General features: G+C 49.8%; 1 protein-coding gene across 1 annotated transcript in view; it reads right to left on the bottom strand.

Moving 5' to 3' along the window:
- Positions 1-9,339, bottom strand: part of PLPP4 (phospholipid phosphatase 4) — a 145,540-nt gene extending 136,201 nt beyond the window's left edge. Inside the window, exon 1 of the mRNA XM_042238552.2 lies at positions 9,175-9,339. Coding sequence (XP_042094486.1) covers positions 9,175-9,230 — 56 coding nt within the window. The 5' untranslated portion in view covers positions 9,231-9,339. The remainder of the gene's footprint in view (positions 1-9,174) is intronic.
- Between the last annotated feature and the right edge of the window lie 5,453 nt (positions 9,340-14,792).

Below are 14,792 nucleotides of genomic sequence, written 5' to 3'. Positions count from 1 at the left end.
TCAGCAGTCAGGATACAGCTCCAATGCCCACGAGCAGACTTTGGCGCCATGCTGTTCCCCTTCTGCAGAGTGGGGACCCAGCCTCTGCGCATCCTCCTGTCATTCACCACGTGCTTTACACAAAGTCACTGATCAACGGATGGAGATTAAAGCAGCATACAGCCTAGTGCTCTCTCTCAGAATCTGGGCCAGACGAAAAGAAGCCAAATCCTCTTTAAAAATCTCAGATGAGTTACTGAGCATTTCCACCCCTCATATATAGCCCACGGGAATTACAGATATGTTCATTAAAAACAACAGCAGCATTATGCTTAATAGCCAAAAATAATAAATAATCCAAATATCCATAAATGATATCCATATAATGAGTAAACAAAAAGGTACCATCATGCCATGACAATGAGAATTAACAAACTAACACTATGCATAACACAGATAAGCCTCCAAAGCATGCCCAAGCAAAAAGCCCCCAAAAGCTACAGAAAACAGTATACACAGTGCTTGATGCCATTTACACAAAGCTCAAAAACGCTGTTAGAAGTTAGAATGATGAGACCCTCAGGGTGGCAGAAGGGGCTGTGAGGGTGGAGGGTGCTCTGTACAGTCATGAATCATGCTCTTTTCTTTGTGGATATTATTTTTAGTTTGGACTGAGATGAAATTCCTGAGTCTGTAGGTCAAAACAGTCAAATATCAGCAATTCCACATGGTTCAAACCGATACTTCAATACAAACACGTTTTAAAAACCCTCTGGTAAAGGAGAAAGATATGTCTAGTGCTGATCGGCAGACTGTTGCCTTTCTGCAAACCAACCTAGATGCTCCTGCAGCTTCTGACCCCGTTTCTCACTGCTTTGTCTTCAGTGGACACAGAATAGCAACTCGTCCCTCACCTCGACGGGACAATTTTTCACAGTCACGTATTAAAAGACTGTGATGAAGCAGTCCTTGGGCTCTACAGCCCCAGCCCCTCCTGGCTTCTTGCTCATCCATCCCGGGCACTGCCAAGTCCTGTACTAATTTACTTCCTCACGGTGAACCAGGGTTTCTAATTCATCCGCAGAACACCAAGATTATATTTTTTAAAGAAACAATATTACTGAGACAATTTCGTATTTAAAAACACTATCACAGAAAAATAGAGATATGGAGCTTTTACGAGCCTTGTGTGGGTCATAAAAGGTATAATCTTTATAACTAATTGAGATAACTTTATCCCAAAGCTATAAAACTAATGATCTCTTTTTGTGGCGTTGTAAGCATTTATCTCCCTGTGGGAAAACATCACCAATTCTCAGAATTCTGGGTACAGCCAACTCATTCTACAGTGGCAAATAATATTTCAAATGGAAGGATGCTCCATTTATCAGAAGACAGAGCAGATGCCCTCCTGGGTGGGGGAGAAGCGCTGGGTATACTTGGTCCATCATGCAGAGACTGGTGGGTGCAAGGGGTGTCTGATTGAAGAATTGTCTGCAGCAGGCTTCTGGCAGAACTCTGTGTGACAAGCGCAGATTCAAAAGTCAATGATGGGAACACAGCATTTTCCTTACATATTAGCGGACACTGATAACACTTCTGATTCAGAGTCCTAGAATCGCTGCTGTAAAAGGCTGGTGATTTGTCTCTGCTGAGAAGCAACAGGGCTGAGACACCATCAGAGAGACAGCACCCCACGCTTTAATGGGGGTACAGCTCACTGAATGAACTCATGGCAATTTATGTACCTCACTTTAGGGGGCTAAAAGCAATTGTTTGAAATATAAAGGAGTTAATTATTTTACAGAAATATTGTAGTAAATCATTTGCAATAAGAGTATCATTAGCTACCTATGGCATTTTCCTTAGCATGTACCTTATGGATTCATCTCAATAAAAGGATAATAAAGATCATATCACCATTTGTTGGGGCTCTCTCGTTTAATACTCACAAGTCTTACATCCGAGGATGCTGTTGATGGAGAATAGATGGAGAAAGATGGACTGAACTAGGATAAACACTTTGCTAAAAGGTTCACACAGCTAAGTGACAAAACCAGGATTCAAACCCCAGTAACCCAACGCCAAGGGCCTTAACTGTGACCACTATACTACCCTGCCAGGTTTTGACACTACATATAGACAACAGGGATTCACAAGAGTAGGGAGCAGACACCTAGTTATCAGTGTATGTACTGTAGGCACTTACAGCACCGTATTTAAGAAAATCCAGTGAAGTAGGAACTAACCCATTTCACTCATGAAGAAACTGAGGTGTTAGGCAATTTGCTAGTTGGTAGCAGAGTCAAAATCCCATCCTAACCCTGATCCATCTAGCTCCAAAGCCCATGGTTTGTCATTTACACTTTGCCTCAAACAACCCTTTGTTTCTAGAGAGTGAGCAAAATTATTACAGGTGTATTAGATAGAATAGATTTCTGCTACAGTAGCTAAAGTGAAAGTCAATCAGTAGTGTCTGACTCTTTACAATCCCATGGATTATACAGTCCATGGAATTCTCCAGGCCAGAATACCGGAGTGGATAGCCTTTCCCTTCTCCAGGGGATCTTCCCAACCCAGGGATCGAACCCAGGTCACCTACACTGCAGGAGGACTCTTTACCAGCTGAGCTACCTCAGTCCCCAAGTCACAGTTAATGATAAAAAGCTTCCTCCTGTCCCACAAGTGCACCTCCAGCAGAGCTGGCATCTGGCAGCTTTGCCACCTCAACACAGAGCTCCATGCTTGCCGCCAATAGAGAAGGACAAGGACAGGCCACCAGAGGGGCCTGATGCTGCCTCAACCTGAAGGTGACCCCTGTCACTCTGCCCGTGTTCCCCACGGCCCCACCTAAATGCAGGGATTTGGGAATGGTTGTCTCACATGTAGCCAAGGGAGAAAATAACCAGAGGCGACCCTAGACCACAAGAGGGTCTCAAGCCACTGAAACTGCACGTCAGCAGTTCCCAAATGTGTAAGAAGGATCGCCTGATGAAAATGCAACACTCCACGGGTTGATGGGAGTGTTGATCCACTCCAGGGTTGGGCTCCACTCCAAAGGCTGATCCAGTCAGGCCTGAACTGGGGCCCAGGTAATTCAGGGGCAGGTGGTCAGCAGGCTGCCCTTTAGGAAGCCTTGCTCTGAATGGATGCCGAACACTCAGGGGTCTGTAAACACGATCTTTGCAAACCAAGGGCCAGCTGGTGAGCTCTCCTGAGCACCAACCATGCAAGGCCCAGCTGAAAGAGCAGGGAAAGCAAAGAAGACAGAGATGTGGATTCCTACACAGAAGGCAGAACAAACCTCAGGCTCCCCAAAAGCACAGAGGAGCCCAGCAACGGAGGCGCACATGGCCACCGACAGAAGGACCGGGGCCTAGGTGCCGAGGGAGCTACTGCACCCTCCACGGTGGGCACGTGTCTGTTCATGGTGCTTTTTTGTTTCAAACTTCCCAGGGCTCCCCAGGGACGTTCCGCACAGGGGAATATCCAAGCTTCACACAGGGCCCTAAGACGTCCTCATGCTAGGCTCATTTCCTGACCTTCCTACAACCCAACTCCACAACCTCGAAACCCACACTTTGTATTGAGGCCACACGTGGCGAGCTTAGTTAGTGTTAGTCACTCATTCATGTCCTACTCTTTGCAGTCCACCAGGCTCCTCCATCCATGGGATTCTCCAGGCAAGAATACTGGAGTAGGTTGCCATTCCCTTCTCCAGGGAATCCTCCCAACCCAGGGATCAAACCTGGATTGATCCCTGTAGGCTGATTCTTTACTGTCTGAGCCAATTCCACCCAAAATGTGCCTCCAGGCTTTGGCTCCAGGACCTTGTCTGTAGGAATGTTCTCGGGCCCAGGGTTTCTGCACCTTCCATGCCCTGCTCGAGACTCAGGTGAGAGATGCCAGCTCTAAGCAACCTTCCTTGGCACCTGTCTCTTCCTTGTCATTCCTCCCAGGGCTAATTAATTCCTCCTTCTAAGTAAGACCAAGCAGTCTGCTCCAAACACCATAGCTCACCCCAACCTCGAGTCTTAAATCAGACTCCTCGGGGTAATAAAGAAAGATCTATTCGCTACTGCCAATATTCCAAAAATCCACCTCACAGCCAGGGCCCTCGAGCAAGTCACCTGGATAGGCTAAAGCGCCAAGTTACTCTGTGTCTGTTTGGAATTACACAAACTGAAGTTTACTAATGAAAGAAAAAAAAAAATAACCACTATAACTGCAGGCACCTACAAGATGCCAAACATGCATCTATAGACTGGATGGATAATAAAAGAGAAATGTTTGGAGGCAAAACTTTCAAAACCAGTGATTGCAAAGTGAGGGGCGGGGGCGGGAATAACAAAACGCAGTGTGTCGTGTGCCTACTCTGCCAGATGCATGCTCCTTGGAGGCCCCCTGGTCTTCCTCACCCAAGCATCCCTGCCACCTGCTCAGGCCTCCAGCATAGGTAGTGCTGAAGGAGAGAGGCTGAGTTGATCTGAGGTGAAGCAAACACCATTGCCTGGCATCCTGAGCACACCCCTAGCTTCTGGAGGGACATCCCAGACAGGGACCCTCCAGGAGCCACAGGGAGGGAGAGAAAGAGGATGGAGGGATGTGGGGAGAAAAAGAGGTTGAGGACCCCAGACTCACAAATGAAGTAGGCAGCTCGTCTGCGCCATCCCCCACCCACCCCGTTAGCATTTCAGGTCATCATCATATTTCCAGGGTCCTTTCTGCAGCGCTATAAATAAAGGCTTCTCCCATTTAACTGATGCCCCAGAGGGGAACGGCCAACAACGGCAAGAGAAAACAGCGCTAGTCCTTTAATGTTTTTACCGGCAACTTTCTCACCACGTCATGCTCTCTGGGGTCCAGAGACATAAGGAAGACCCTTAAAATCTGTAACAAGCCCAACTCCTCCTCTTGGGGAAGGTGAACCACAGCTGGCCCCCTCCACCACTGAGATGTCAGAGTCTGGTTTTAGAACTAGAGGGACATTAGTCCAGACCGTGCTTCTCTAAATATAAAGGATCTTTAGAGGAGGGATGGCTTCTAAGAGGTGGTCACTTTGGTTCCAGTCTGGAAGCCTGGAACTGGACATAGTTCGTCTCAGCAGCTTTGGGAAGGGAAGACAACTGCCTGAAACCATGTTATACCTCCTGTTGGCTGAGTACCTGCAGACAAGTTACTTAGCCTTTCTAAATTGGTCTCCTTATTTGTAAAGTTGGAAAAATTAAGAGAATCCCTTCAAGTAAAATCAGGCTTAAAGGAGAAATCACATGGAGTCCCTTTGGTGGACAGCGAGCCCTCAACAGACCACTGCTGGCTGTTTGTTTTGTTTTGTTTTGTTTTGGTTTTTTCCTGAAGCTGTACAGCGAGGTGACCGAGAGCTGGAGCACTGAGATTTAGATGTCAGCGCCCTTACCAGCTCTGTGGCGGCAGTTCCTCAATCTGTGTTTCAGATCCTTAATCCATGATTAGAAATGTCAGCACACCTGCCTCATCGGGTGCGTATAATGGTTAAATAGTATATGCGGTTGTCTTTATTAGTGTCTGGCACATAGGAAGCCCTGAATAAATGGTAGTTACTGGAGTGGCCAAGGTGGAAAAGTAGAAGTAGTGTACCACTAGTGGTACACACACGTGGGTTACACACACGGGGGTTGCACACACGGGGGTTACACACACGGGGGTTGCAGGGCCACTGACCGGCCACCTTGCTTCCACCTCCACTCACTCAGCAACATCCAGTGATGGCTTTCACAGGTGCAGGAACACTCACAGTATCCCTGCTGGCATCTCAGGTGATGGCAGAATGGAGGAAGCCTGTGGGTACTCCTTCTCTCTGCTTTTCCCATAGCCTTTGCCATGCCATACTAAATCACTTCAGTCGTGTCTGACTCCTTGTGACCCTATGGACTGTAGCCCACCAGGCTCCTCTGTCCGTAGGGTTATCTAGGCAAGAATACTGGAGTGGGTTGCCAGGCCCTCCTGCAGGGGATCTTCGTGACCCAGGGATTGAACCTACATCTCGTGCATTGGCAGGCGAGTTCTTCACCACTAGGGTCACCTGAGAAGCCCCCCCATGGGACCCTTGAGGAAGAGCAAAGCCCACAAGTCTCAGAATACTAAATTCAGCCTCAAAGCTGCACACCGTACTTTGATGTTTCCTAAACACTGATTCCTCAAACCAATTTATTTCCTGGTAAGTTAAACTTTACATACCAGCCCTAATGGGCATTACTTGTTACTAATTTTCTCCTCAGTGATTGAGCTTCTCAGGCAGGACCAAGCATTTCTCAGGTGCTCTCTGGAGAATGGTCCATGAAAAGCATCCTGTTGGAATCCTGAATCATCAAGCCTCAATGCTAAACCTGGTCTGGAGGCAGAGAACCGGCTCCTTAAGAGAACAAGGGAAACCTTGTTTCCTAGTCTATCCCCACTACCCATGGATCCACAAATGCATTGCATTAGCACTAACCTCACACCTCTAGGGGGGCTTCCCCGGTGGCTCAGCCATAAAGAATCCACCTCCCAATGTCAGGAGATGCAGGTTTGGGTTGCGAAGAACCCCCTGGAGAAGGAAATGGCAACCCACTCCAGTATTCTTGCCTGAGAAATCCCATGGACAGAGAAGCCTGGCGGGCTACAGTCCACAGGGTCACAAAAGAGTCAGACATGACTTTGGGCACCAGGAAGTGGGGTTCTAGTTTCATGCAGAGCAAATCTGCTCAGAGAACAGGTGCAGCTACAGGTGATGCGCCCCAGAGGCACAAGTCTGCAAAGAAATAAAGTATCCCCCAGCAAAAGATTATTCCCTCATCCTCAGAAATGAGGCAGATACATCAAGAAGAACCAAACAGTGTCATCTAGGTTGGACCCCACAGCAGAGAAATGGATTCGGCTTGTCCAGAGGAACTTTATAAACCTACGAGGATGAAGCTCTCCTACTGAGACCACCACCTTCATGACTAGAGGTGGGTTCAAGCCACTGAAGCTTGCCATCAGACCAGTACTAGTGAAAGGGAGAATAAAACTCCCCTCACCCCCGAAAGCCAGCCTCTGTCATCTCGCCAGAAGCTCGTCTAAGAAAACAAAGGGTCATCTGTATCTCGCGCTCCACACCAGTCCTTCCGGAAGGCGGTATCTGCCTGATGATAACAGCATCTGAGCATCCGAGATTCCCACCCAGGGAGTCAGCATAGATACCTAAGCTGGTCTTTGCAGGTAAAAGAGCCACAAGTTAATATGGCTCACTGCTAATATTTCCAATTTGGTACAAAACCAGGGAGTCATCCAAAAACTGCCATCAGCACCCAAGATTTTGGGTGATAACAGATCCACTCTGGGTGATAGTAAATCCCCCATTAAGTAATTAATACAAAGGGGAAGCTGGAGAAAAAAAAAATAAACTGCCTGATTTTTACATAACATCTTTAGAGGAAGCAAGAAGCACATAAAATGATAATTATCAAATTTCCAAATCCACTGCGTGGACCATTCATTACGTATTTGTAAACATCGCATAAATGTTTGGTGGGGGAGGGGGGAGATATTTGAAGGAGTGTTTGAAAATAATACAAATATTTACATATCATTGGATCCTTTATTTTAATTTGATGATTGCCAGTGGCAAACAAAACTAGCAGCCAAAGAGCCTACCTCACTTTATTTCAACATTACTCACACGAACATTCACCCAACAAATGGTAAATTTTGCTGTGCACTGAACACTATTTTATCGTTTCTATCACACAATACTTTAATGGGGTTCAGCCTAACTGCCAATTGGAAGCTGTCCCCATCTGACTGCAAGGCAAGTACTAGCTTGAATGTATATTCCAAAGGTAGAAACATAGACTGAGAGGAGGGAAAAGTGTTTTCTGTTTTTTTCTAAAGTGCCTCAGGAACCACCCGAGTTCTTCTTCTTCCCACTGAATAACACTAGTGTTTAGTCAGAAGCTAGGAGAGGGGGTTTTCTACATCTGGGGGAAGCTCATGGATATTTTCTAGCAGTATGAATAAACACGCTGGATGAATTTAGTCCCTGGTAAAGAAAAACATGCCAGAAAGGGCATTTCTTTGCACGTGTATACCCTGGGTGAAGGAAACCCAAGTCATCTCACAGCCTCCCACCCGCCACCGAGGACTCCGGATTCGGGGTAGAAATCCAGAGAGAGGCCTCCTGTTTGGAATGGCTCAATGGGCTTAAAAAAAATGCAAATCCAGAAAGTTCATGCAACTTAAATATTTAAAATGTGTCTGAAAACAGCCCTGGGCAGAGGAGGAGAGAGAACCTGAACCCCTAATGGAGGGACAAGTGTAGACACGGGCGCCTAGGTGACAGGAGATGACAGAAGGCTAGGAATGGGTCTGAAGGGATGTTCTGGGCTTGAATCTGAAGGGCAGAGACGCGACAGATTGCTGCTGCTCGGGCGCGGGGGAAGCTGGCGGGGGGCTGGCGGCGGGTCCCCGGGAGTACAGTGGGGCTCATGCGTCTCTGAAAAAAAACCCACTGCCAGATCCCCCTCCTCTTGCCAAGCACCCGCCGCTCAGGGCCCCCGGGGCATCTCGCTGCTGCCCTAAGTGGACATGGACTCCTCACAGAGCTCTAGGCATATGGAGCCCACATCCCGGGCTGCCGGCCCTCCGACTTCTTAGCCGCCTCAGCAACAGTTTTCCAGCCGGAGAAGTACCGCAAATGCCTCCGGGAAAAACGCTCACCAGGCCGCCCCGGGCGCCAAAGCCAGGGGAGCGAAGGGAGACCCAGCCCGGCCCTGGGTACCGCGAGGATCCAGGAAGGATGCAACCAGGAGCAGAGACTGCAAACGTCGGGCTCCGAAGATCACACACAGGGAGAAACTTCCCCAGGGTGCCAACGAGGGTGCGCGTCTGCGTCCCCGTGAGCATCCAGAATCCCAGGCAGGTGGTGCAGGGCCGGGGAAAGGCGCCGGCCAGGGGACCTGGCGCGTTGAGGGTGATGGGAGCCGGCTCAGTCTCGCGCGCCGGGGTCCCTTCGTGCGCAGAGTCCCAGGAAGGGAGCCAGAAGGGTCTCTCTAGGTCCCCTAAGACGCATCCCTGGGCGGGGAAGGGGCCCTCCAATCCAGGCCCCGGCGGGACGCAAACAAACTTGGGGTGCCCAGACGCTCGGTCCGTGGGTCCCCGAGTCCTCGCGCCCCGACACCGCGGCGCGCCACTACTTACACGAAGACCCCGAAAAGCAGGGCTCGGACCCCGATCTCGATGGCCAGTTCTCGCATGGTGTGGCCGGAGCGGCTCCCGCGGCGGCGGCGGCGGCGGCTGGTGCTCTCGGCGGCTCTCGCAGCCTGGCCGGTGCCGGCTCGCCAGACCCGGGGCGGCGAGCGAGGCGCGCTCCAGGCCGCGGGCGGGGGCGGGAGGCGGGCGCCGGGAGGGGCGGGCAGGGCTCAGCCCAAATCTCCCGCCCGAGGCTCCGGGGATCGGGGACGCCGCATCTACAGCCCCCGACGCTCCCAGCCCCGCGGCCCCTGCGCCGAGCGGGAGGGCGCCTCGGGGACTCCCGGGTCCCCCGCGCCCGGCACCGCCTCCGCGCCCTGGGCCCGCCGCGCCCTGCGCTCGCGCCTGGGCGAGGGGAAGCCCGGGGAAGCCCGGACGCTGCCGCCTCCCCTGCGCGCTCCCCGGCTCCCCCGCCAGTGGGCGGCCCCTGGGCTCGGCGCCCGAGCAGCGCGCTCGCTGGGTCTCTGCCTGCGGCCCCTCTGCGTCTCGACTCTCGCTGCTCCCGGGGCTCTGGCTCCTTGGCACAGGCACTCACGTTGGCAGGTAGTAGCCGAGCGCTTTGAGGATTCTCTCGGGCTCCAGACAGCCCTGGCACCCGCTGTTCGTGGCGGGCAGCGCTCCTTCCTATCTATTCTCTGCCCCCTTCCTACATTTTTCTAACCTGGATTTTTTTTTTCTTTTTTTCCTAAGAAGTTACCCGAGATTACTTTCAAGCTTTGCTTTGCCCCCGGAAGAGCCGGCCAGATTCCAGGGTTCTGGCACAGACTGAGGGCAAAGGGGAACCTGGCTCTTCGCCAACCATCAGCGTCAGGCCAAAGGAAACCGCCCTCACCCCCACCCCGCGCAGCCCCCAAGCAGCTCCGGACTGTGCTGTGAAACGTAAAAGAGAGAGAGAGAGACTGGCCCCTACCCCAGCAGGTGGGCAGGGTCCCTCTTTGCTGACTCAGCATCGTCATCAGCACCTAAGGCAGCAAGGGCTGCTGGGAGGACCACGAGCCTCATCCAAAGGGTTCAGAGTCAAAGGCCAGAGCCTCCCCGGTGACCCGAGGGTCAGGACGTCAAACCAGAGCCCACGCAGGGGTTAGGTTTGCTTTCCCATCACCTGTCAAGATTATGTTTCTCAGAATTTGAACTTTCTATTTTTATTAATTTAAAACAAATGGGCATTCAAGATGCAAAACTCGTATTAACCATAACCACCAGGTTGTCTCTGGGGACCCCAGATCTCTCCTGGGTTTAGAGATCGGGGGAGATGGCAGTTACTGGGAATGAGAAGCCAGAGGGCAGCCTTGGACAAGAGGGCAGGTAGGAAGAAGGAAGACCTTAGAAGGAGAGCTTAGGCATCAGCAAAGGGCAAACTGACTCTACCTCAGAAGGAACCCATGACAGATCAAGATTCCAGAGCCGAGACATCTCAAAGACTAGGGAGAGAAAGGCAGACAGATGAGGAACAGTCCTGGCCGTGTGGAAGGGAGTCCCTCTTGGAAGCCCCAGAGGCAGGCGCGCATCTAGTTAGCCTGCCACTGTACACGTGATGCCTGGCACACTGTGCTTGGTAAGTATTCTGTGAATGAATGAATGATTATGTATATCACGCATGTGGAGTGTCAGGTATGGGTAGAGTAATGAGGACTTGGAGGAAGGAGGTGTGGGTCTGTTTCCTCTGTTCCCCGAGCCTTGCAACTACCCTGAACACACTGGACTGAGTTGGGGTGTGGGAGAGTCCACAGTCAACCCAGTGAATGCTAGGAACCCAGATCCAAGAGGATCTGGTCAGGTGGCCAGATTCCAGATTACTAACAAGAGCCAGTGATATTAATACATCACTTACCTATGAGCATCGACTGAGCACAGTTATGTGTTGGCTGCAAGGACTCATAATCTAAATCTGCCCTCAAGCAGACAGACAGACAAGGAACCGTAAAGAAACATTAAAGAACTTGGCAAAGCAGTACCAATCAGTCCCAAAGGAGTGCTTCTGAAAACTGGATCACTCTGAGATCAGAGGTTGGAGTCCTCCCTTCAGTCTGGGGTGGTCAGAGCACAAAGCCTTGTTGAGGAGAGTTGGTTCTTAAAAGGCCAAGGAAATTCCAAGTGAGGGCAAGACCATAAATAGTTGAAGGGAGAAGAGGTGGAAGGGGTCTGGAGGGCAGAGTGGATTGACCTCTCTGGCAATCAGAAGGGTGGACCAAGGTTAAGTTCATGGTCAAGACCTAACTGTGTTGGTGCTGCCCACCAGGGACTGTTACCAAGATCACAGATTTAGAGTCTTTGTGCCTCATGTTCCTGATCATTGCTTGCTTGTATGAGAGATGATGCCTAGAGAAGGAGTTTGAAAGGGCATGTGACCACACTACTATCATCGTTAAAAAGGGACTGTGAAACACACAGCTCTAAAGAGCTGCCCAGGTAACCCCCTCTTTTGATGCCTTGAATTGATTCTATGCTCTCCCCTCAATGTGGTCATCGTGTTTGGATCAGAAATCCTGCTCTCGATGAAGAATTCACCCTTGAGGGAGCCTGTACCCTCTCCAAACAGCTCTGTCGAAATCTCTCCCCTATAGGGAATTACACTGTAACATATAATGACGGATTAGTCCTACTTCACCTGCTCCCATCCTAGGCCTGCCAGCTGCACAGAACTGATTCCATTAGAACTTCTGTGGCGCAAGGAACAGACGGCTCAAGCCAAATTCATTTTAAAGAAGAAGGAGAACTGTAAAGTTCAGAAGATCAGGCTTCAGACACAGCTGGATTCAGCATCCAAGCAATGTCACCAGGACTTGATTCTTTCTACCTCTCCACTCTGTCTGCGTTTGTATCGGCAGTCTTGAGTTCCTGGTAGCTCCAAGGTGATTGCAAGAATTCCAGCTTTCCATGCTCTCAGGATCAAATCTGATGGGAAAGACCTCTACCTTGAAGCCAGCAGCCCCAACGAAAGTGTCACTGAAGGTCACTGGCCCTGCCCAGCCCTGAACCAGTCACCATGGTCTGGGAATTATGATTGGATTGATTGTCTCAGGCCTGGGCCACACATTTCATCCCTAAGCTGGGAATGGAACCTTCACCCACAGCTTCTGAACTGAGAATGGGAAAAGACCCACAAATGATGCTTTGGAGGAGGAAAAATGTTTCATGTAGAGCAAACGAACATGGACCCGGATACCCCCTTCCATGCCATAACCATGCAGATTGAAGAATGCTAGCGTGCTTCCCTGAGTTCTTGGCCAGCCCCTCCATCTTTAAGTAGTAGAAGAGTTACATATGGTAAGGCTGCCTTGCCTTTGCTCTGCCAGGCAGACTGGCAGAACTGCCTTTACACAAAGCGGTGATGTCACCCAGGGGCTCCTGCTCAGCGGCACGGGCTCCTCCTTCTCCACTCCCGCTGGTAACTCTGTCATCTGCTCTAATCATCTCCCTTCTCATTCACCAAAGCCAGCTGTCAAGGGAAAGCTCTAGCCTTCTTCATTACATGGTGGCTCAGATGGTAAGGAGTCTGCCTGCAATGCAGGAGATCCAGTTTCAATCACTGGGTTGGGAAGATCCCCTGGAGAACGGAATGGCAACCCACTCCAGTATTCTTGCCTGGAGAATCCCATGGACAGAGAAGCCTGAGGACTAAAGTCCATGGGGCTGCAAAAAGTCAGACACAACTGAGCAATTCACACTTTCACTTTCTTCATTACATATCCTGGATCAGGATATTCCATGGGCTCACTCTCTCACACACACAGAAGCTCTGATTATTTAAGGCGGGTCCCTCTTGCAGGGCAGTTCCCAGAAATGGCCTGAAGATGGCATCCTCTGTGTCCCAAATCGCCCACAATGGGAGGCCACTGCCCTGCGCGCAGGCGGCGGCTCCAGCAACTGTCCAGCTGTGCCCATGTGTTCAGTCACTCAGTCCGACTCTTTGCAACCCCAGAGATTGTGCAGCCCACCAGGCTCCTCTGTCCATGGGATTTCCCAGGCAAAAATACTGGAGTGGGTTGCCATTTCCTCCTCCAGGGGATCTTTACCACCCAGGGATCAAACCTGAGTCTCCTGTGTATCCTGCATTGGCAGGAGGATTTTTTTTTTTTTTTAACCACTGGCAGTACCAGGGAAGCCCCATCTAGCTGTGTACATGTGCCAAATAGTAGAGCCCTTCAAACTGCCCTGATGCTATTGCAGCAATGAGTCGACAAGGGAGTGAAGTAAAGCAGGTTAGATAAAGCCGTCCAGCCAGGTGCCCAACTTGACGGCTCCAGCTGGGTCTTCAGAAGACCCCCATGGAATGTGATGAGTTCTCCCATGAAAGAAGCATGGATCAGAGGTTCTAGCAGTCTCAGAAACATTCTATCATAAGAAATGAAATAAACATGCCAATTCCTCACCGAGATAAAATGAGCACCATAACTGTCAAGTGTGAGGCTGACCTTTGAAAAATCACTGCAGGACACAAACTCCCTTTGAGTTCAGCTTCCTTCGGTGCCTCTGTGGCTGCACACCTTTACAAACTGCCACTTGGGGAAGAAGCTCTCATGTTTCATACTGAGCCTATGGGCATGCCAAGGAAATCACCCTTGTCCCTCCATAGTCATGCCTCTGTTGTTGGACTATTTTTTAAATCCCCAGATGGTGTCCAGTAGGGTGATCCCATATTGATCAGATTTGGGCCTGTTTCTAAGAACCAACCACCACTTTCAGACAACACAAATCTGCAACAATTTCTTATCATTTCCAAAAGTTATACACTGTGTCTCAAGGACTCCTACCTAGCTGCTCTAAGAGTGTGTCCTGGAAAAGGGTAGCCAACCATAGCGAACCTTCCCTATAGAGACCCACACATCCAGGCTTTCCACTGTGGTTGCCTGGTATGAACTTGCTGATGTGCAGAGATTGAAGAGGAATTTCAGAAGAGGTCATCAAGTTCAACTTGTTCCATAAATATCCTCCACAAGGGTCTCAATAAATATCCATCTGCTTGAACACCTCCGGGGATGAGGAACTCATTCACTGCTCATGCCATCCCTGGAGAGATCTATTGTCCTTGATGTCTGAGTAGAAAGAGACTTGCCTATAGCCTACATCCAGTTGTGCTTTGAGGGCCACACAGAATATATTTAATGCCTATTCTTCTACATTATGGCCCTTTAATTATTCCTCAACTGACAACAGAGATAGAGAGATGGAGATGAGACTGGAGGGAGGGAGGCAGAGAGAGAGAGAGGAAGAGAGAGTAGGTCTTTTCCTAAACAAGTTAAATATTCTCAGCTCTTTCACCTTCTGGTAGTAATATTTATTAGACCTCTGAGGATACAGAACTGCGGACCCAACACTGAAGTGCATTAAACCAAATTCCACATAATAAAAGGGAATTTTTCTACTTCCTGGAAGGAGATAAAGTACGCTGAAAGTGACTTAATGCATTCCTGTCTTCAGAGCAGCTGTTAGGCCATCAGAGGAGAAAACATATGAACTGATGAAGACTTCAGGAGAAAATGTTCAGTCCTTAGAAAGCTTTAAGTTAGAAGCTTTTTTATTTTTTAAGCAGGATTTTGTCTCTTGTTTTCAAATTTATCGTGTGA

Source organism: Ovis aries, chromosome 22 (assembly GCF_016772045.2).
Source record: "Ovis aries strain OAR_USU_Benz2616 breed Rambouillet chromosome 22, ARS-UI_Ramb_v3.0, whole genome shotgun sequence".
NCBI lineage: Eukaryota > Metazoa > Chordata > Mammalia > Artiodactyla > Bovidae > Ovis > Ovis aries.
This window is presented reverse-complemented; position numbering and strand designations above follow the sequence as displayed.